The 24,019-nt window shown below is 30.4% G+C and overlaps 1 protein-coding gene across 2 annotated transcripts in view; it reads left to right on the top strand.

The window, feature by feature from the left end:
• Positions 1-24,019, top strand: part of Sh (Potassium voltage-gated channel protein Shaker) — a 196,135-nt gene that overhangs the window by 102,729 nt on the left and 69,387 nt on the right. The window contains exon 1 of one of the 2 annotated variants that reach the window (XM_077444954.1): positions 16,284-16,457. The exons of the other annotated variant lie outside the window; for it this stretch is intronic. Coding sequence (XP_077301080.1) covers positions 16,402-16,457 — 56 coding nt within the window. The 5' untranslated portion in view covers positions 16,284-16,401. Of the gene's footprint in view, positions 1-16,283; positions 16,458-24,019 lie in introns of those variants that run through there. 2 annotated transcript variants of the gene reach the window in all.

Here is a 24,019-nt window from a genome sequence, read left to right as displayed (position 1 = left end):
AAGGGCATTGGGGTTACCTGCACGCGTATATATGTATATATATATATATATATATATATATATATATATATATATATATATATATATACATAAATTATATATGCGTGCACTTAAAATTTCAGTAATTAATACTAAGTTTCAGTTTGTAGGATAAACGGTGTTCAAATTAATTTCGATACGTTCGATATTTTCAGCCAGCATTCTCTCTACTATACCATTTAAACAATGCAATAATATAAAAATTTTATGCATTTTCAATTTTAATATTTACCTGTGATTACTGATCAAAAATAACATCACCTACATGTTTATATAAATATATTTTTGTATGTGTGTATATTGTGGCCTAACATTGAAATCGTGTTCAATGTTAATTGACACGTTTGCTTAAACGAAACCGAACACACGGCAAAACCATAACGTTCGCTAAATTAGATTGCTGCACCTAATTTAAATACCGTATTTGCAATTGGTTCTAAAGGTAAAAACAAATGTTTTTATTTATTTATTTTCTATAATAAACGGTAGTTACACGGCGTCAACTACATTTAAAGATGGACCAAAGGTGAAAAATATTATCGCATTAATTGGACCCACTCGTGCTAATCACAACTGATTAAGTTGAACTTTTGAAATGAAATTATCATTTTTTATTGTTTATATGTGTTTAAAAGATATAATTTCAAATTTTAATAGTCATTTTTCGTATAATTCAACAATTTTATCTGGTATAATTGTTAATGTGATATTATACAGAAATTGGCATCCCAAAAATTTGGCTAACTACCAAATCGCCTATTTAATTATTTTTCCCACTTGTAAACCAATTTTATAAACTAATTATATGAAAATGATTCATTGTGAACTGTTTCATAATCATTTGAATGAATTTATTAATGTTCATTCAAAAAATTCTATACAAATTACGATTTTAATATTAAAATGTATTCCGATTCATAAGCAACGCACTGTGTAATCATAATTGGAAGATTCAACCAGATACTGTTTAAAAACCCCTGATCAAAAATACAAAACTAACAAATGTAATGTAACACAGGTCATACATATGTATGTAATATGTACGTGAAATATCTATCATTCTTAAGTTAATCGATCGTGTAAATTGGATTAGTATTACAACACAAGAAAGATTTATGTTATTATTTATGAATATATGTACATATTATGATTATACATAGTATATATGTAGATTCCTAGAAATTGATGAAAATGTTCGTGTCTAGTCGATGTAAGCGTCCTTTTATTACTCTGTTAGGTCGGCGATTGTTACTTTGGCCGAAACACGGTCGTAAACGGGCAGAGGTGAAATTGTTGTTTAATTGTTTGAAATTGCACCTTGGCACCTCGTCTAGTGCAAGTGCAGCGGCACTGGCAACGTGCCAGGTGGCGCCCCAGGGCGCCAAAGTACATATACTGCCCGATCATTCATTATAAATATCGTCCACACAATCATATAATAATAAATCCAATCGGCTTCTTATAAACATTTATTCAAATTAAAATATGGCTAGATACCAATTGATGTTGATTTAGTCGTACATAAATTATATTCACAATACTCAAGAGTTACTAATTCAGTGATCGTATTCAGGTAATATTTGTTTATTGTAACTGGAAGGTATAAATATCATTTTGTAATCATAGAGACTGTTCTTATAAGTTAACAAATATGGTAAATTAATCCGACTTTTTCAAAATAGATTTTTCATATTATGTACATATTAGGTAGCGTTTTTAAAGCATGCAGGTGATAACTTTACATTTTAACCTTTAACGGACATTTGGTCAATTTTCGACACGGAATTATTGAAATTAATTTCAAATACTTTTTAACCGGAGCGTCGAGATCGAACGAGTGTCCCTAACTGGGGTCGAGTAAGACTTCAGTATTTTTTTTACAAACCTCCTTTACGTTTCACATTAAGACGTCATTTTTTATATCTCTTATCTCTTATCCGATCATTTTCATACTTTGCCATATTGCTATTTTTGGTCATCAATATACGTTAATGTATCGTCTGCCATTACGTTGGAGATGAAATATCGTATACAACGCGTTTAAAGTTTCTGATTTTTCGACTTGATTTCAAATAAAATACAGCTTTTCTCAATACAAATGGGTTCAATATACATATATTTTATTAATCATTTTTATATATCAACATAAAAAAGTTTTAATCCTATTGTATGTTTTTGACTATTTTTGAAATGCAAACGCACATAGGTAAGGCCAACAGGCGACTGCATGACTCAATAGCCACGCGCTAAAAGCGACGAAAACAATAGCTTACGAAAATATAACTGTCACTTTCTCTCGCATTGATTCATTGATCAACAAGAATATGCAAGCGAACAGTCAAAAACATGACTTATCGCTACCGCCTTTAAATCATACTTCAGAACGTAGAAATGTATAAATGTATTTTTTTACGATGTACCCCTTTTCTAAATCATACAAAATCTATTAAAATAAATTTATTGTAGTTCATTCTAGAAATATAAGAAATATAGGTTGTATATCTTTGAAAACCACATAGTTATTAAGAAAAATGTAAAGAATTTGGGCACTTGCATACCCCACTTCGGTGAGGGAGGGTTAACTAAATTGAGTTATTAAGAGGGCTGTACACCTGAAACCTTAATTTTGTTACCGTTCCTTTCTTCGATATATATATTGAGTGTATGTATATATTGAGTGAATGCGACAGTTGCGCTTCGACCAGATAAAACGTGTTTTAAATTGACAAAATCGAGGTTTCGTATTTTACTATTTTCTCCTCCAAAACTGGACCAATTTTTAAAAAAAATTCATGATCGGTATAAGAAAGATATTTTCTGTGCATCTATTGGCGTATTTTTTTTTAAATCGACCGTTAAATAACCACGCTAGACTCTTTTCGTGGGTGTAAAAAAGAGGCGATTTTATAGATGTTTGGCGGCTCCTAGCTCCTATAAAAAATGATTAATCAAAAAAAATAAAACGATAGATGTACCCCAATGGTGGTCCATATCATATTAAAAAATAATTTCTCTAGTGCCATAATTGAGGTAGGGAGAAATATATTACGTTTGTATGGACAAGGCGCTGCTGTCCAGCTCTCTTAACGCAGTTTTGTTCCTGTTGTCGCATTATATATGTATTAAATGTATTTCTATCTTTTCAAAATGAATAATATTTTTTACTATATAAAAGTCATAGGTTCCCCAAAACTACTAGATGAAATGTAATGGGTTAAATGATTTTAATTAATAAAAAAAATTAATAACTATTGACTCAATAGGGTAATGAAATTTTTAAACAATTGTAAATATTGCAAACTTTAAAACGCCGTGAAGAATTATATATTGCGGAGTTATTATCGTTATTGTCCAATAATGCGATTTATATACATATAAGAAAGAGAAAAAAGCAGTGTGGATGTAATTTAATATTATGTCTGGAAATCTAAAAATAGTTGAACCGAACACTCAAGTAGAGTCGCATTAATAATAAAGATCGACAGAAACGTGGAAAATTGTCACCGTACGCCACTGTTCGAAGCGTACGAAAAAGTTACATGATCGTATCAATTTCCTAATGGAAACTGACAAATTGGAAGATCGCCATTCTTGTATATCAAAGGCCAAAACTTGGTCACGTCGCATAGCCGAAATAAAATGACAGAAAAAGTGTCTTGGAAAATATTTAAAAATGAAAAATAAACTTCTCTTATAATGTATCTAGGTAGATGTAATAATTTTTTCACAATCCTATCATACTGTTGGATTATAATTATAAAATAATATCCGTTGAGAGATTTGGGAGATAATTGAATCCTTAAGAACTTAAAAATGAGGACACCTATAAGGGGAAATGCCATTTCCGGTCAACTTAAAAATTAAAAAAAAAAATTCGTCGTAGCGACAAGCAATTCAGTAACCGATCCCAAGTTTCAGTTCGATAGGACTAACGGTGTTCAAAAAATCTCCAAAATTCACAGACACACACACTCATGATCATGAAAACGTGATCAGTGATCTATTCTGAGTTCCAATCAGTCAAAATCTCAATTTTTGCATGATCACAAAACTTCATCTATTAGATAAAGAAAAAATTAAAATATACTGTACAAAATACGTTGGACTTATAACTTCAAATATAGAAAATTATTTTCACATTTAAATAATAAAACATTAATTGTTTTGTCCTTCAATGTCTTCCACACAAAGTTATTTGACCTCAATTCATATTTTTCATCTCGAAGCCCCACATCAAGTACTATATTCTTTATTGTTACTAAAAAAAAATCGTAATATTAAAACAATTCATAATACACATTTGACAATATATATATATATATATATATATATATATATATATATATATATATATATATATATATATATATATATATATATATATATATATATATATATATATATATATATATATATATATATATATATATATATATATATATATATATATATATATATATATATATATATATATATATATATATATATATATATATATATATATATATTTATCGATAGAGACATCCATTGCTTGTAAAAATACAATAAAATTAAAGATATATGAAATCGAAACCGTTGCGTGTTAGACACTAATACTGAACGGAATTGAAACCATAAATGTTCATACATAATAAACAAGACTAGCTTCTTGGAATCTTTAAATCCTTCCTATTCTTACAGGTTGTGCGGTAATAAAATAGCTCCATCAAATGTTTCGCAAAAAACTCCATTGATAAAATACAAAAACGCATAAATCGATTCGAGAAACGATAATTTTTCAAACGTCGCGCGTGAATATAGGATACTTTTTTAGTATATTATTTATGTACATAAATTTAATTTTATTGTGATGCAAATTCAGATGTACAACGCATTTTTTGGGAAAACGGGAATAAATTTCAACGGATGCCAAGAATGAAAAAATGTGTATAAATATAACTTAAAAGAGACCATTGTGTGAGTCTTGTGTTATCGTCAGCATTGTTCAAAAGCGAGTCAGGTCGCGAATGGCTTGAAATATTATATAATATATTTCATGACATTGCTCGTTCTGTTTCAAATTATTAATATTGAATGCATTAAGTATGCGATTATCAGGTTTTTTATTATAATACGCACTATTTTTAGCATTTTATCTTTCGAAGCATTACATAGTCTAGAACACGTGCGGTTGAAAGTATATTATATTTTGACATGATATGAAAATACATAAATACGCTCTGTTTATTAGCTTACGTAGCTTATTTCTATTAATTGATTTTTTTTCAAATTTAAATTGATATTGTAAATGTTAAAAATTATATAATATATTATACAAAAATCGTCAAGATTGTTGTCTAATAGTATCATTGAATTAAGTACATGTAATTCTATTATATTCACACATATGTATGTATAATACATATATATATACGTATGTATACTGATACATACGTTTATATTTTAGATTTGAAATATGTTTATTTGAATTACAAAAATTTTTTGTCATCGTTCGTTGTTACAAATATCTATATATGAGCCGTCATGTTCCAATTCCAAAAACACTATTTCTGTTTGACTTAATTCACAAATTGCCATTACTTATTTTAATTCGATATGGCCCAAATCTTGAAAAAGCAGAATAAACGTATTACAGGCCACCAGTATTTTTAAATATTGTAAAACACAAAACAGTATATTAAATGTTTTACGAGATATTTCTCGAAATGAAGAAAAGTGGCCAATTTCAAACAAAGCGGCTCATATGTACCTGAGATTATCATTATTATATAACACAGTATATACTATTATTAAATTAATGTATCTATACAAGATAAAACACAGATTAATCTTGACGTACAATATAAGATTAAATATTTTTTGGGAAATTCTAAATGCCACCAAGGTGGTTCCAAACTAAAGTTTTACTCGATATTCCAATTTTTGATTGATGAAGTAGGTGTTATAGTATCAATAATTCAACTCGACCAGTCATCATCATTTCGTCAAATAATTCGCTTTGTTTTCGAATACATAATTAATGAAAAGAGAATGCCTCTTTCGCGAACTGACTATATTTTTAACTCTCTATACAATCCCGCAAGAAACGCTACGAAAGTTGCATTTCAGTAGACAAAAACGTGACTTGAGCTTTTATGTAATAAACTAGAGCGTCTTCCAGTTGGATTAGAAATTTAAATTGGACCGTTTTTGCGCGGGTTTATACGGAAAAATGAACCAATTCAAGACCAAAAAGTCGACGATGCTGCCAAATTGCAAATGCAAATGCATTATAATCAAAGACTAGATCTACCAAGCACATATGTATGTATTTATACATATATACATGTATATAAATATACATATATCTAACTCTCCATCTAGCTGAAATGTTTCAACAATAGGTGTAGGATTTGAATTATTTTTTTGACAATTGTCATCGTTCGGATAGTATGTATTGTGAACTATTCTACTTATACATATGTACCTATATAAATCGATTGTTTCTACTTTAAAACAAAATAATTTAAAAAAAACTCTCTATAATTTTTTAAACTCTATAACTTGAAAAAACTGCATGCCATATTCCATAATATTCCGTTAATTACAGACATTACTAACAAACTAACCAGTAGATTCTATGACAGAATCACTAATATCCATACTAACACACTTGTGAAGAATATCAGGGATTACAACAAAATGTCTATACCCTTCAGGTACTATAAACACAGATTATCTAAACACCACAATCTGCTTTAGGTCGTCGACTATAGAGAGTCTTTAATTAATATTATGTATTAGATGTATTATGAGCATTTTAATAAGAATTCTAAATAGGTTTTTGAGCTCTTTTTCTTATTATGCTGTACATTAACATTAGAATAATATAATACTATGATTAGTAACAAAATTGAATTAAAATTGTAAAATAAAAAGATATAAAGGGGCGCTTATTTGATATTTTACAAGGGCGCCAAAATCATAGATACAGCTCTAGTAATATGTAATAAAGTCACTACGATTCTCCACTACTACATACATATGTATGTATATACTGATCAATTCATGAATGAAGAAAGAGACCGTTCACGAACTGAACAATTTCACAAATTGGGTGTAACATATGTATGTTTACACAGGAAAGTTGTCATTATTTATTGGGGGGGGAGAGGGGTTACTCTATAATATGTTAATATTTTTCGGATTGTATAAACATATGTATACATTACGTGTATTTTTTGAGCGTTTCATCCATTTCGGCTTCGTGTCGAGCGGCTGTAAGTTGTCTGCCTCGGATGTTATCAATGGCGTATCGTGACGAACAACAAACACTGTGAACGAGTGGTCAACCGCTTGCACGCCCCGTCTATTATCCCTCATCCCCATCCCCATCGCGTCTCACCCCGCCCCCCTCCCCCTAAGGAGGCTCCTCGTCCTCGAAAGGGTGTGTATTAAAACCCACATAAATCTCGAACTCACACAAAAGCCTTTTAATGCCGTCCCACTATAAAGCCCAAGAATTGCTTCTTTCCATGGCAACAACGAAAAATGTGTCCGTGTATACAATTCCTTCGACCGTTAGTTGTGATGTTAGCAAACGGGCTAGATTGTTCGCTTACATAAAAAAATATACACATACATATCGCGTCCTTTGCAAATTATTTTGATTATTCGTTTATATAAAGCAATTTGAAAGCTATGAAACCTTAGCTATAGTTTTCTCGCTCACCCCCCACCACTGACCACCCCCACCCCCCCACGCCATTTGAACCGAATACCGAGTAAATTACCTTCAAGTTCGTAAACTTTTAAGAATTTACACTTTTCAAAACTATATCAAAGGAATCGTTTTGAATAAGAACAATAATAATAAGTTAAATGGTTTTTATAAAGGTTATTTTCTATTATTAGGAACATCACATTTTAATTGATATGGTAAACAAATACCGACGGTTCAAATACGAAATTAAGAGAAGTTGAGGGTAAAGTCACTTTTTTACAGAATATTGTATTACTTACGGGTATTTTTTATTTTTTAAATGCTTTTTATTATTACTTAATTATGTTCACAATACATGTTATAGCTATTTTAATAGCTACTGATCTACTGATCATTTTCTATTTTACAATTTTAATTTAATTTTGTTAGTAATCATAGTATTATATTATTCTAATGTTAATGTACGGCATAATAGGCATAAGAGTTCAAAAACCTATTTACAATTTTTATAAATACTCATAATACATCTAATACATAATATTATTTGTGAGCTTTTCTTGAGTATGAGCTTTTATATTTAAAATTTACAAAAATGAATGGGTCAAGGCATCGTTTTAAATATTAGCAACAAATCTTTCGGAAAAAAATCATTATTATTGGCGAATCGATGTAGTGTGAGACTTACGAGAATCGAGCATTCTGTCGCATTCGTGCAATGTTACATTGTAAAGACATAAAATAATTTTTTTTATTTAATTTTTTATTTAACTATATAATATTATTACAATATAATGCAATACAAGGTCTTTAATAATATTACTGTAGGTTTTGCTGTCCATAACATAACGTTGACAATTACTTTTACCGTCCAAAAAATATAGTTCTCCATTAATATAAAATAAAAACGTATTCCATAAATAAATTAATAATATCAACAACTTACTTCTTATATAAAAATTTTATTAATGTAAATATTTCAAAATACGAAATACGAACTCAATACTAACAAAAAATAAAAGTCTAATTATACGTGCGAACAATGTTGTAGTTCTTGATCAAAATACAAAGCGAAACTGAAACTTTGTGACGTTAATTTATTTTCATTTGTTATAAAAATCATTTTACTATGTATTAAACATCCATTATTTTTGTTGATATTGACCATGTATTTATTTTTTAAAAGCATAATTCGAATCATCGAGGTTTTGATGAGAAATACATAAAATATGAATACATTGCATTCAGTTATGTTTGGAGAAATGAAATAAAATATCAGTCCTGGTCACTCGCTATCCGTCACAGTGTGTCAAGCGCTAATTAAATAGAACAAATTGGCCTAGAGCCGTAATTTTCAGTCGTAAAACCAATTTTTAATTATTCAAATTCAAATATCTATGATTGAAATATTGCATATCATATTTATTGGAATATTTTTAAGACTATACGTCGTGGAGTCGTTTTTTTTTCGACGACTCCACAGCTATACATTCAATATATGAGCTATTTTATATGTATATGATTATTTTTATTTTATGAATTTTTTTCGTTTCTCGAGCTGACAATTTTTTGTACCTATGTACATACATATGTAGCATGAATTATTGAAATTATTAGCTTTTGTAAATGGCAAAAGTCCACTTTCCTTCATTTCAAGAAATACTTTGCAAAACATTAAATATAATGATTAACAATATTTAAAAATACTGGTGGCCTGTAATACGTTTATTCTGCTTTTCCGAAACTTTGGACAAATCGAGTTAAAATAATTGATAGCAATTTGTGAATTAAGTCAAACAGAAATAGTATTTTTGGAAGATGGTGATGATTGTTCTGTCGAGGCGAGTGGGCCACTCGTTTAGCGATTCCGGCTGAAGTGATTGAATTAAAATGAAATATTTTATTAAATGAAAGCAATGGCGGCACAAAGGGCTGCTCAATAAGCCGAACATAAAAAGGCACCCTCTAAGTTTGTGAAATTGTCGTAATCGAAAGCTCTCGTGCAAGCTCGCAATTGTCTTCGTTCAGTGGCACATCCACCCCTGGCTGCTACCACTCGAGCCCTCTCCACTAAATCCCTACACTTGTCCTCCCCGTCCTTCCACTTTCTACCCCACCACCACCCCAAATAGCCCACCTCTAAGAAACTGCTCTCCTTAAAATCTCCCTCACCGTATTTATCACACGTTCGTGTGGAAGCTTAACCGGTCGATAGTTGACATTTTCGAGCATAATCGGTGCGTCAGTCTATCCGCATGTACATATATAATAGATATGTACTATCGGATATACCCGGTATCGCCCGAGCTAAAACTATCATAATATATAACAATAGATCACCAAAATTAATTAATTCATTTATCCACATACCGCATCTACTGACAACCCTCTGGCGAACAACTTTTCTGCCAGCTAACAAATATATATTTTCATTTTTCGATGACTCAAAATATTATCTATATACATATATACAATTTAATGTCTGTCTGTTATTAAATCGCTATAAATGATTTGACTGAAATTTTCGAACATATTCGAACATTTCGAACATATGACATATTCGAGAATATGTCATATTTCGATTTACATTTCAGTGATTTTTCGGAAGCGGAATTATTACATATAAAATATACATATATATATATATGTTAAATATAAAAACCGAGGATAAACAAAAACAATGAAAAAAAAAGTTAAAAAGAACAAACATCATAAAAATACATTTTTATAATAATGCGTGGGTTTATTCCATTTTCGTACATTTTTTGTTCGTTAATTTTTCAACAGATGTCATACAAATACGTGAATGGAGTATTTTACGAGTTTGTTTTGTATTTATTTCGCATACACATAATATTTATTTCCATATAGTCGCAGACAAACAAGGAAATGTGAAAATAAATAAATGGGATTGATTTTGTTTGAACAAACATTCTATAAATCTAAACATGATGTAATTTAGATTCACACTATCACTTCTAACACATTCATTGAGTATATAAATACATACATATGTACATACATATATAAATGCGTTCATTTATAATTAAGACTTGTGCATCGTTTCATTTATACTTGATGCAACGTCTCTCATGTTGGCACTTCAAACCAATTCACAATATTCTTCCCTTTATTGTGTTTGTGCATTTCATTCTAAACACGTCTGGAAACTTGCAGTCGGAAATACATACATATGTATATGTACATACATATACATACTATACTTTGACGCTAGTGAAAGCCAGTGCACTCACTGCACTCGGGAACGTCAAAGAATGCTATTTGAGCAAAATTAGGTCGGGAATTCTTCACTGCGTTCCTTTATTTATGGTGAAATGGCAATGCATATTTCATATCGTAAATTAAATTTCACGTCATATAATATATTCGATGGAAAGCGAAAAGAATTTCCATATAAGATATTCCATCTACATATATAGATCCATATTCCATACAATAAAAATTCATCTCATTCTAATAGACTCGTGTTGAATCTCATGAAACTGACCAATTCATCAACATGACAATCAAACAGGTCCAAATATTCATCTATCACATCAAGGAATAGCCTTTACAAGAGACGAGTTATTGAGAGTAGACGTTTTCGCAGCAATAGGTTGAATAAAAAGTAAACTATAACGCAAAGCTCAGGCGCCCAAAAGTCCGTTCCCAAAAAGTTTCGATAAAATCGAAGGGTTGACAATAGTTATTCTCGAAGATAGTGAGTCAAGGCCTAGCATACCTTGTAAAAAGGCATTGGGAAATAAATAGGGGTAAAATTTATATTTTCTCATATAAAGGCATCTAAGAAACTTTTTTTGAACTCTTTCTATCAAGAGAGAGAATTTAATTTCAGTGGGACTGTATATATGTATATGCAATTACAAAGCCAATAGTAGGTATAGCTAGGTGGTTGCTTTTATGCTAACCACCGAAGTTGCCAAGTTCAAGCCCTGAGTTAGCAAAGATTGAAAAATATGTAATCCGAGTAATTCTGCAGTACGGCTGGTCATACTTTGATATTTGCGACTCCAAGCCGATCGTTTCCTATCAGAATTTGTCAATGTATCTGATTTCCTTGTTGAAACGGTTTCTCATGAAATTGGCAAAAACCATCGGATCTGCTATTTGACTCCAATATTTGAATATAAATTCTAATTTATAATCTATAAATCGAGTTTTCAGCAATCTCGAATTTTGCTGAATTGTTTAAAATTCTGCAAATTTACGAATTTGACCATAGATGTCTCTGTGGATTTTAATTGATGTGTATTTACATACTTTGTATAATACTGATAATACTAATAAATAAAACAAAATATTTCTGGCCATTAAGGCACATTTGGGTCACCTGTTAGGCAAGTTAGATAAATTAAAATTAAATAAATATGTGCATATTAAATATCATAGGTGTCGCTCAGGGATAGCCGGTAATATCATCATGGAAAAATAAAATTTAAAAATAAATAAATACATATGTAATATGTTAATAAATAAAGTCATATGTATTATATGTATATTTATATGCATTTTGTATATTTACATACAAAATGCATATAAATATCCAAACGTGTATCAACCAGACATCGACCACAATGAAATTGTAAAATTATTTTCTATTTTATTATATGTGTATGTCACAGTGAAATTATATTTCAAGTGAAAGTATATTTTCACTGACGTTTCGGTGAACTCCTAACCAGTTAAATTTTCAGGGTTGGTTTTATTCATTTAAGATTAGATTGTTAGGGTTGGTATTATTTAAGGGTTCATATAGGTTGGGCTTAGTAAGGGTTGGCCCTATTCATTTAAGATTGGGTTGTTGGGGTTAAATTTATATAGTTAAATGTTGTAAATTCACATTTTCACTAGAAAAAATATATTTTCACTTGAAATATGCTTTCACTGTAACATACATATATGTATATATATATATATATATATATATATATATATATATATATATATATATATATATATATATATATATATATATATATATATATCCTTTGTGCACGTATTATTATATACTCGTATAACGGTTTATTTTCCGGTATTGTATACTCGCCCAAGTTTACATATTTTCCTGTTTAAAATACGTATGGTAAAATGACTTTTATTAACAAACACCGTGTTTAATGCTCTCCGTGTGTTAATTCCCTATTTTTAGTGCGAAACATTAAAATTGTACAATTTTAACGTGCAGTTTTGCAATAATTTTTCGATTTATGACAATAGGACTTGCACATATGTATCTACATATATATGTATGTACGTAGAAACATACATATATGCATCATATGTATTTATGCGCTAGAGTGTCGCTCTCTAAATAGACCAATTGTATAATACTATATAAAGCAATTTTACAAATTTATTACCTCGAATTGGCTAGTTATTGCGTTTATTTTCGCTTAAAACCATTTCGAATGGTTCAATTATGCAAATAATCGTAAACAAAGCGTGTTTCTTTAATAAAAACGTTCACGCCGGGAAAAATGTTTCACCACTTACTTTACATATAATATAATAATAATATTGTCTTTCGGCGATCTCTTAGTGTATCGTATTATATTTAAAAAAAAGTAGCCTGTAATCGGTTTTTAAATGAAAAAAACAATATCATTTTTCAAAGCCCTCTAGTCCTATCTGAATGTGAGAAATTGCCTAATTGCTCTAATTATTACATGAACGTTTTGATTCGCCTTTATTCGTTGTGAAGTTTTAATGATGCTAATTGGTATTATTAGTGTTCTAGACATAAAATCGTTCATTTATGTATATATATATATATATATATATATATGTGTGTGTGTGTGTGTGTGTATGTACATATTATATACTTATTTCTCAGTAGACAATGATCCGTTTCCGTTTCGGTGAAAAAGTTGACTAAGCGGTTCAGTGGAAAAGTCGGAAAATTCGTTCATGAAATTCTACGAAAAAATTTTATTGTTTTCAAAGTCACTTTTTTAATTATATTTAAGACGTTTAAATACAATAAATAATTTAAAAATCATAAATCTCAACGAATTTTTTTATAAAAAACAACTAATCTTGTCTATTTTTAATTGTGTACACTTTTTCGGTATCTTTAAAGAATGAAAATATACTACGAAAATTTCACCAAGAGACTAACTTGTTCTTATTAGAAAACCATAAAAAATATATTTACGTATATGTTGATGTAAAATTTAAAATTCATTCATTTAATATTTATTTCACAACGATCAATAGATTCAATAATATATTTAATATACTACATACATACCTACAGAATGGTTGAAAACGTTAATTATGCATATGCATGCATTTCCTTTGGCCCCGTTAGAAATTGCAACGATTCTCAAAGTGTGAACTTTTGAATTGTATTATTTGTACCAATCTTCCAATTAACACTTGATAACTTTACTGTGGATTAATTTTCTACTCGTATTTATTTAATGAATAACAACATATGTACATGCATAATCTCTGATGTAATTATTATTATTTTTTCAAATAATTTTCCTAAGTTTTTATGTATTACATAGTTAACAACCATTAATTTATTTAAAAAATGGCCTTCCATACATTCAATTTTTCATCAACCGAGCAACGCCGGGCATCTTCAGCAACACTGATTAGAGATAAATAAATCTAACGTATTTATTAGTCATTCGGGATCCTTTTCATGATTTTAAGCAACGACGTTTATAGCCCACGATCACTTTTACTGCCAAACGTTTTGCAAATAACATTACTATTTCAAAACAAAAAAAAATTAAAAGGCGGTTTATGACCTTTAAATGCAATTTAAAGGAGAAAAATAGAGGCAATTTAAAGAAGCTGTTGAAAAATTTGCATTTGAAATGCAATTAAAATTACTTAATTGAGAAGCAAACGATACATTGAAGTTATAACATTGAAATAAAAACATAATAAAATCATGTTTTTGACTGTCGATGAATCAATGCGAGAGAAAAAGGGTTCGGTGATTACTAGTCAAATGTGAACCGGTTTTCCAGTTTTCTTGTGACCAATTTTAGGGTGTGACCAGTTTTAGGGTGTAACCAGTTTTCTCGTGACCAGTTTTAGTGTGACGGGTGATCACGTGTGACCGATCTAGAGCGACCGGTTGTCCTGTGAGTAGTAGTCCGTTTACCAGAAAAAGACAGTTATATTTTTGTAAGCTATTGTTTTCGTCGCTTTTGGCGCGTTGCTATTGAGTCATACAGTCGCCTGTTGGCCTTATCTATGTGCGTTTGCAAGTCGATACTTGTCGTTATTTTTTAATACAAAAATAATCAAAAACGTGCTATAGGATTAAAACTTTTTTATGTTGATGTATACAATGATTAATAAGATATATGTATATTGAACCCATTTGTATTGAGAAAAGCTGTATTTTATTTAAAAACAAGTTGAAAAGTCGACGCTCCGTTCTTCAAAGGTTAAAAAGTCTTTGAAATTAATTTTAATATTAAATTACATATATTTGACTAAATTCAAATCGATCTATGATGAGACTTAAATGTAAAAGTAAAATGTAAATGCTATCTCATTCACCCTATACTCGACCCGCAATGGCCAATTACATTTCGTTTCAGTTTCGAATTGTCATAGTCAAGAAATACAACATTGTTCGTGCGTGGTCGGTAAAATTTGACTTTTATTTTTTGTTATTTCTGAGTTCGTGTTTCGTATTTTGAAATATTTACATTAATAAAATTTTAATATAAAGTACGCAAGTTGTTGATATTATTAATTTATTTATGGTATACGTATATATTTTATATAAATGGAAATTTATATTTTTTAGACGATAAAAATAATTGTCAAGATCATGTTATGGACAACACAACTTACAGTAATAGTATTAAAGAGCATGCATTCAATTATATAATAATAATATTATATAATTAAATAAGAAATAATTTTAAAAAATAATGAAATTATTTTACATTCTTACAATGTTACAGCACATTGCACGAATGTGACAGCATGCTCGATTCTCGTAAGACTCACGCTTCATCGGATCGACTATTATTGCAAACATAGCAAAACATGTATATTGTTTTTACTTAAGCCCGAACTGACATTTTACATATATACATATATAGGTATGTATGTACATACATATATAGGTATGTATGTACATACATATGTATATATGTATGTATGTATGTACTAAGTTCTTCTTTTTGACCCTCGGCCTAATCTGTTCGGGTTCTGCCTCTTCTAGTCGGACAGAATCATTGCTTGTTTTAGAAAAAGCCTAGTTAGTCGTCGATGAAGTTGTGTGTTGGTCACCCCCCCTCCCTGATTCTGGCTCGACCATTTTTAAAAATGTCCATTCTCTTGACGAGCCCCATGGCAAAGGAAGATAAATGGAAATTTATCACCTTCACGCAGTCTGTTTCGTCTCGTCTTTTCTTTTCCAGAGGCATATTCGGTGTGACGTCTTCACTGGCCCCGTCAGTCATTTGGTATTCAAAAGCGAAAACATATTCATGCATATTCATAAAACGTTTTCCAGCCGTCGCGTCGTTCCGAAGCCAAAATCAGTATCATTTGCGGACCGATGGAAACCGGTAGCTTATTAGTACCCTAAACGTATTTTAAACGTATTTTATTTATGAAAGTCTGAAAAAACCCAAAGAACCATGGATTAAACGATCTAGATGATGTCTTCCACCGGAAGTAAAGTCTTGTCGCTGTGCTCCACCATTATCAACTGGTATGTATTCCATAGGAAGCGCATTCAACCCTTTCAATGCCTGACGCTGAATGAAATCTTACATTTCAAAATCGGTATATAACATTTCAGCATATATGCTTTGGAGTCGCCCTTGATATACAAGGGCGACTGCAAATAACAAATAAAATAGCGCGATGGTTTAAATATTTTTTTATATAACTAATCAATTTTTCAACTTAATACCAACAAGGTATATATAAAAAAAAAAAAAAAATATATATATATATATATATATATATATATATATATATATATATATATATATATATTACTAAATGAGTAAATCTAACAATAATAGTCGATCCGATGTAGCGTTCGACTTTTTATAGCTATCTTTATATGAGGAAATATAAATTTTACCCCTATTTATTTCCCGCTGCCTTTTTACAAGGTATGCTAAGCTTTGACTCACTATCTTCGAGAGTAATTATTGCCATTTCCAAATATTTCTTTAGAGTATTAAACTTAAGCATTGACAACCCTTCGATTTTATCGGAACTTTTTGGGAACGGAATTTTAGGCGTCTGAGTGCGGTAGAGCTTTGCGTCATCGTTTACTTTTTATTCAACCTATTGCTGCGAAAACGTCTGCTTTCAATAACTCGTCTCTTGTAAAGGCTATCCGGTTCCATAAAGTGATATATGAATATTTGGACCTGTTTGATTATCATGTTGATGAATTGGTCAGTTTTATGAGATTCAACATGAGTCTATTTGAATGAGATGAATTTTTATTGTTATTTTAAGATATGGAATCGACTGGTTTCGGAAAGACAAAGACACAAAAAAATGAAAATTATGAAAAAAATGAAAAATATGAAAATAATGAAAAATATGAAAAATATGAAAAAAATGAAAAAAATGAAAAATATGAAAAAAATGAAAAAACTGAAAATAATGAAAAAAAATGAAAAAATGGAAATAATGAAAAATATGATATATAATATGAATAATATAATACTATGATTACTAACCAAATAAAATAAAATTGTAAAATAGAAAATTATCAGTAGATCAGTAGCTATTAAAATAGATATAAGATGTTTTGTGAACATAATTTATTAATAATAAAAAGCATTTAAAAAAAAATACACGTAAGGAATACAATATTCTGTAAAAAAGTGACTTTACCTTCAACTTTTCTTAATTTGAACCGTCGGCATTTGTTTACCATATCAATTAAAATGTGATGTTTCTAATAATAGAAATTAAACTTTATAAAAACCATTTAACTTATAAAGTGTTCTTATTCAAAACGATTCCTTTGATATAGTTTTGAAAAGTGTAAATTCTTAAAAGTTTAAGAACTTGAAGGTAATTTACTCGGTATTCGGTTAATTGCTTTGAAATTCAATCACTCTAGTTATGTAAATAGGAAAATCGCAATTTGATTGCTGAAAATATCCTTCGAAAATGTTCTGATCATAGTTTATCGAGTTATAAGATCATTGGCTTCATCCTATTGGAACACCATTTCTCTTTTTAATCAAAAATTAATAATTACCAAGGATTGAAGTTGCAGTTTTTAAGTAAGACTATTGGAAATAATCCGTCAAATTTGCATATGAGCCGTTATAATTAAAAGTGGCATAAGTCCTCTTTTCTTTTTTTCGAGAAGTATCTCGCAAAACGTTAAATATAATGTTTTGCGTTTAACAATATTTAAAAATACTGGTGGCATGTAATACGTTTATTTTGCTATTTCGAGATTTTGGACATATCGAATGAAAATAAGTGATGACAATTTGTCAAAAATTAACAAATTTCAAACAGAAATTGTGTTTTTGGAACTGAAAATTGGACTTCCACCACGTTAAAATACATATAACGGCTCATATGTATATTTGTAGTAGATAACGAATAATAAAGAGTAGACCTGCTTACCATATCTCAAACATAAAAATATATGTATATAGAGAACTGTATCTCATATCTCATTGTACATATTTTAATCATTTATAGAAAAAATACGATTATTGACAAAAATTACGCAAATCGATAAGCGATAAAGTTTTATACGTCACATATCATATCGAATTAACAACATTACAAAGTATCATCATATATGTATGTATGTACATATTTCACTCTAATACCAGTCTAAAACAGTTCGATCCCTTAGCCAATATAGAATAGTGTATTTGCAATACCAATTATGGTATAGTACGGAATAGTGTAGTTGCAATACTCAATACTATTGAGAAATTGTTCCATCAATTCGGTTTGATGTGAATGAATTATTCAAGTTGCGAAATGCTATTTTGATGCTCAGATTCAAGTCACGTTCTCAAATTAATCTAAAATTAAACTTTTTATTTCTTATCAACATATATTATATATATATATATATATATATATATATATATATATATATATATATATATATATATATATATATATATATATATATATATATGTGTAGGTATTCATACGAATTAAACATTGAAAAATAGAGTTGTGTTGAACGGTCAAATCATCTAGATAAATTTAATTAAAATGAAACTTCAACTGAAACACTAACCCCTCACATCCTCCATTGACCTAGAACACATGCAAATTTTCTGAAACAAATAAGTTACTAGTACAAGTGGAAATTAGGAATTCACAAAGTTTGTAACGAGTTTCACCAACTTGAAATGGTAATTTAATCTTACACTAACTATTAATTTTTGTTTTATAAATGAGAAGCTTAAATAATTTAAAGTTCGCCAATGTCAGCCAATCGGACAGTTGGTAGTGGAATTGCACAAAATGCATTTGCGGGAAACTCTCGGAACATTCAGAGCAGAAAATCCATATCTGAAAATATGTTTGTCATATTACATTGAATTCCTCATGATTTTTGAAAACTTTTAACTCTAATCCGGATAAGGTGAATCCAACCACTCACCTAAAAATATCTAACTATCGATTCCAATACTCATTTTGAGCACAGCAATACTAGATTTTGAGTTGAAGACCGCAAAAGCCAAAAAACTGCATTTTATCATATTTGAATTTAGTGGATCAAACTTAGTTAAGATTGATTAGTCTCCGCTCTGGTAACTCAAAAACGTGATTTTTTGGTTGCTCAGTGTTATTTATTTTTAATATACAAGTATACCACAGTGTCTTTACAGGTCACCCGAATATGACACTGTGGCCAGACAATACATAAAATATATAAACACATAAGAAAAAATAAAACAACAATAATAAAAAAAAACAAATAAAATAAATTATCAAAGCATAACGCAGAGATAGCACTTTACCCTTCTGCTTCGCACAAATTGTAGACACTCTACACTTTTATTACTGAATGTATTGACTATTTTCAATGGGGATAAGTACACCTTGCACCAACACGTTAATTTCCCGTCTGCATGGTACAATATATAGGGTAATAGGAGGGGGGAAGGGGGTTGTAATCACGACTCAGATCGGATCGTCTGACGATGGGGTGAATGGGGGATGAAGGGTGGTCGTTCGAAGTCAGACTGCCTGTCGCCGAAAGGGTGGGAGATGAATGTGGGTTGTGGAGAGAGGTGGGTGATGGTGGGTGGTGGGTGGTGATGGGTGGCCGCTTCAGACACTACGGCACCGACCAGCCCACATGGCCACACAATTGATACTTGTCAAAATCATTTGATGCATTTTTAATTAAATAGCATTTATGCCACCGCACAGTAATGACATAGAAGCATTTCAAAAACAGTACAATTTTTCCGAAAGGTAAATGCTTGTTAGAAAATATTTCAACCCTCTCTCTCAATTGATTCATTTAACATACATATATACTACTCCCCACATATTACATTCGGAGTCCGGTTTCGTTTGTTAGCCACTAAACTAGTGTTTATTGTGTTCTCCCGATTATATTTATATATCGAGTTCAACTAGGATTTTGCACGAATGTAAATATATGTATGTAAAACTTAACAACCACTCGCATAATATATTAATCCCATCCTATAGACCAGCGTTTCCCAACCTTTTTGACTCGCGTACCACTTGGTAGTACATAACGCTAAATTGTACCACCATATAAAAATGATTGTATTTCATGATATTTGTTTTTGCAAGTGTAATTATTATATATAGTATTTGCATGGTAAGGAATGTGAAGACAGGATACACGCAATATGTAAATCTGTTTTGGTAAGAAATTTTATGGAAATTATTTTTTTTGTGGAGTCACAATTATAATATGCTCAAAGTTTAATACATTTATCTAATATCTTGTCATACTTCTATTATTGATAGTAAAAATATTATTGATTATTTTAATAAAAACACAAAATTACAAAGTACGTATAATTGAGATCCTTGTACTTAACTTTTTTAAATTTGGTTCAATTGATGCGAGATTTACCCTTAAGTCTGGAGCTGGATTCAATCAATTTCTATATGTGTCTTATAAAAATATATGAAGAGAAAGGTCTCTCAACCAGTTCAGTAAACGGCGACAGAAATTTGAGCGCTACGTCATAAAGCTGTTCATATTCTTCACTAATAACTAGCCAAAAAATAATAACCTTATTTATTTCGAATTAAGTTTTTAAATGCTATAATTTGAAAGTTCAATCAAGTTCTCTTTTTCCTTGGTAGCTGTCCGAAAATGTTCATTATCAAAGGGGTTTGTAATCAAATTATTAGGTTCCAAAAGGTTTGGGGAAACTGCGTAAAAGACGATTTCAGCCCTATTAAATATTCAAATATTTTTTCACGTACAATTATCCCGAGACATACGACTCTTGTTTTCAGATAAGAAATTATGTAAAGTTTCAAATACATTTTCGATACATAAATTCCAAAAATCTAATTTTCTAATCATATGTACTTTCAATTTTATCTGGAACATTAAAGATTATTATCGAACTGTTCTCAAGTGTCAAATTGAAGTTATTTATATATTGGAGCGTGAACACGTTAAATTTAAAAATGCACTTCAAAATCCATGCCGGATCTGAGGAAAACGTATCGATTGCCAGATTTTCGATCATCGACTGTACATATTGACGTCAACGATGACTAATTAAGATAATGTTTATTAATTACTAATTTTTTCACCCGGCTTCGCTCAGTATTTGTAATATAATCAGCTTAAACATGGCGATATAAAAAATATTTCTATTTTTATGATTGAAAATCATTCATTCCTGCATGTCCGCCATTGCTGTTTTTTTTCGCGTACCACCAACCATCAACCGCTTACCACCAAGTGGTACGCGTACCACAGGTTGGGAAACGCTGCTATAGACGAACCGATCTAACATGAAACCCGCGGTGGCCAATTACATTTCGTTTCACTTTCGCATCGCATTTTGGTCAAGAAATATAACATTGTTCGTGCGTATAGCACACTTTTGAACTTGACTTTCATTTTTTTTCAAGTTTTGAGTTCGTGTTTCGTATATTTAAATATTTGCATCATTGCCCATCCGGTGTAGGATGATGACACTTAGGTAAAACGTATGTACATGCTATCTCCCTCTTTTTTCGCGCGTTCAAATATTCTACTGTCTGCGCGAAATGCTATTGGCCGAGAGGCGGTGAGGGAGATATAGCTCGTGCAGCAAAAGCTGGCACGTACCAATACAAACACGTATATTGTGTCCGTGAAGATATGAATAAGATTTTTTGTATCTGTTTTCTAGGACAATCAGTTGGTCCCTTTCATACGCACCCACTTTCCGAGCATGACAGAAACAACAATTATTTTTTGTATTGCTCAGTGATTTTTACTCAGTGATCAAGTGTGCACTACAGGATGATTTTTTCCAGTTTCACTGGTCAGTCACCGATCAACCCCCACAAACTGACGTAACGCGTTCTTATATTGTTTGCTAATTGGTTAATTGGAGTTAGTTCATTAGTATTAGTGGATATATGATAATAAAATGCTTTGAAATAAAATTGGATCTGGGAAAACACTAACGGGACAATCTCGCGAAATTACGTATAATCTTTTCAACTATTTCATGCATCGTATAGTGAATAGTGAATGTGACGAAAGAAATAGTTTTATGAAAAATTTATATGCTTCAACTGCGGAAGCGACTGGTGTTTCTAAAAGAAGTGTTCAGCGAATTGTTTGTGAAGTACGAAATCAATTTGTGGTGGCTAATAAACCGCCAACATCACAACCTTCAATATCGGAGCCATCAATGACACAACCTATATCTTCAGAGTCATCAGTAGAGGTAGGATAGACACATTGTTTCATTGTTGTAAATCCTTTGTAAAAAAGGTTCGGCAAACCTTTAACAATGAATTTACAACCTTTGAACAATACGCGGCACCTTCTGGGTCCGGTGACTAGTCATCAGATCCAGCAGCATCCACATCTTCATCGACTGTGCGAGTTGTTTTAAGGACACCGGGCAAAAATCGTGTAAGGTTATCAAAAATAACTACAGTGGATAGTTTTGATCAAGAGGTCATCAGGCGAACTATCTACGATTTTCATCTAGTTCATAAGACATTTCCGACCCTACAAAGGTTATTAGAAGTTTTGAAAGATAGTTTAAAATTTAAAGGGGCAATTTCTTCGTTAAGAGTTATCGTTCGTAGGCTAGGTTTCAAATGGAGAAAGATGAAAAATAATAAACAAATACTTATTGAAAAAAGTGTAATTTGACTGAAGAGATCCATATATCTTTCCAAATTAGAAGAGTATAGATTGCAAAACCGCCTTATAGCTAATAAACAACAAAGTGTAGCGCTTTCTTTGCGAATTTATTTTATTATCTTTGTAACGGTCGGGACTTAAGAAGGCTGGACACCAGCGCCTTGTCCATACAAACGTATTAGACTTCTCCCTTCCTCAATTATGGCACTAGAGAAATTATTTTTTAATGTGCTATGGATATCCACCATTGGAATGCATCTATCGTTTTATTTTTTTGAATAGTTATTTTTTATAGGAGCTAGGAGCTGCCAAACATCTATAAAATCGCCTCTTTTTTACACCCACGAAAAGAGTTCAGCGTGCTTATTTAACGGTCGATTTAAAAAAAAATACGCGCATAGTTGCACAGAAAATATCTTTTTCATACCGATGATTTTTAAAATTGGTCGAGTTTTGGAGGAGAAAATAGGAGAATACGAAACCTCGATTTTGTCGATTTAAAATACGTATTATCTGGTCGAAGCGAAACTGTCGCATTCACTCAATATATATATCGAAGAAAGGAAGGGTAACAAAATTAAGGTTTCGGATGTACAGCCCTCTTAATACTAGACGACAAAGAAGAATGTCTATATATAATAATGAAAAGGACTGCATTATTATCAAAATTCGAACACTTTTAAAATCACTTATTTCCTGTTTAATATAATTTATATCCTATCTATTTTTCTCATTTTTTAATTCGTATTAATTTTTGCATACGTACGTTTGTTTTACTTATAATTTAAAAAAAATGCTATTTATCATTTTATTCGTGGCACGTATTCAAATATTAAATAAATATGCCATCCAAATTATATCATAGATCTTAAAAACATTCCACGATCGGTTGAAATAAAATATATAAATATTAGCGTGTTTCTTTCAACAGC

This window comes from Arctopsyche grandis, chromosome 2 (assembly GCF_051622035.1).
Source record: "Arctopsyche grandis isolate Sample6627 chromosome 2, ASM5162203v2, whole genome shotgun sequence".
NCBI classification, from domain to species: domain Eukaryota; kingdom Metazoa; phylum Arthropoda; class Insecta; order Trichoptera; family Hydropsychidae; genus Arctopsyche; species Arctopsyche grandis.
Note: the sequence above shows the minus strand (reverse complement) of the source record. Positions and strands in the feature narration are given on the sequence as shown.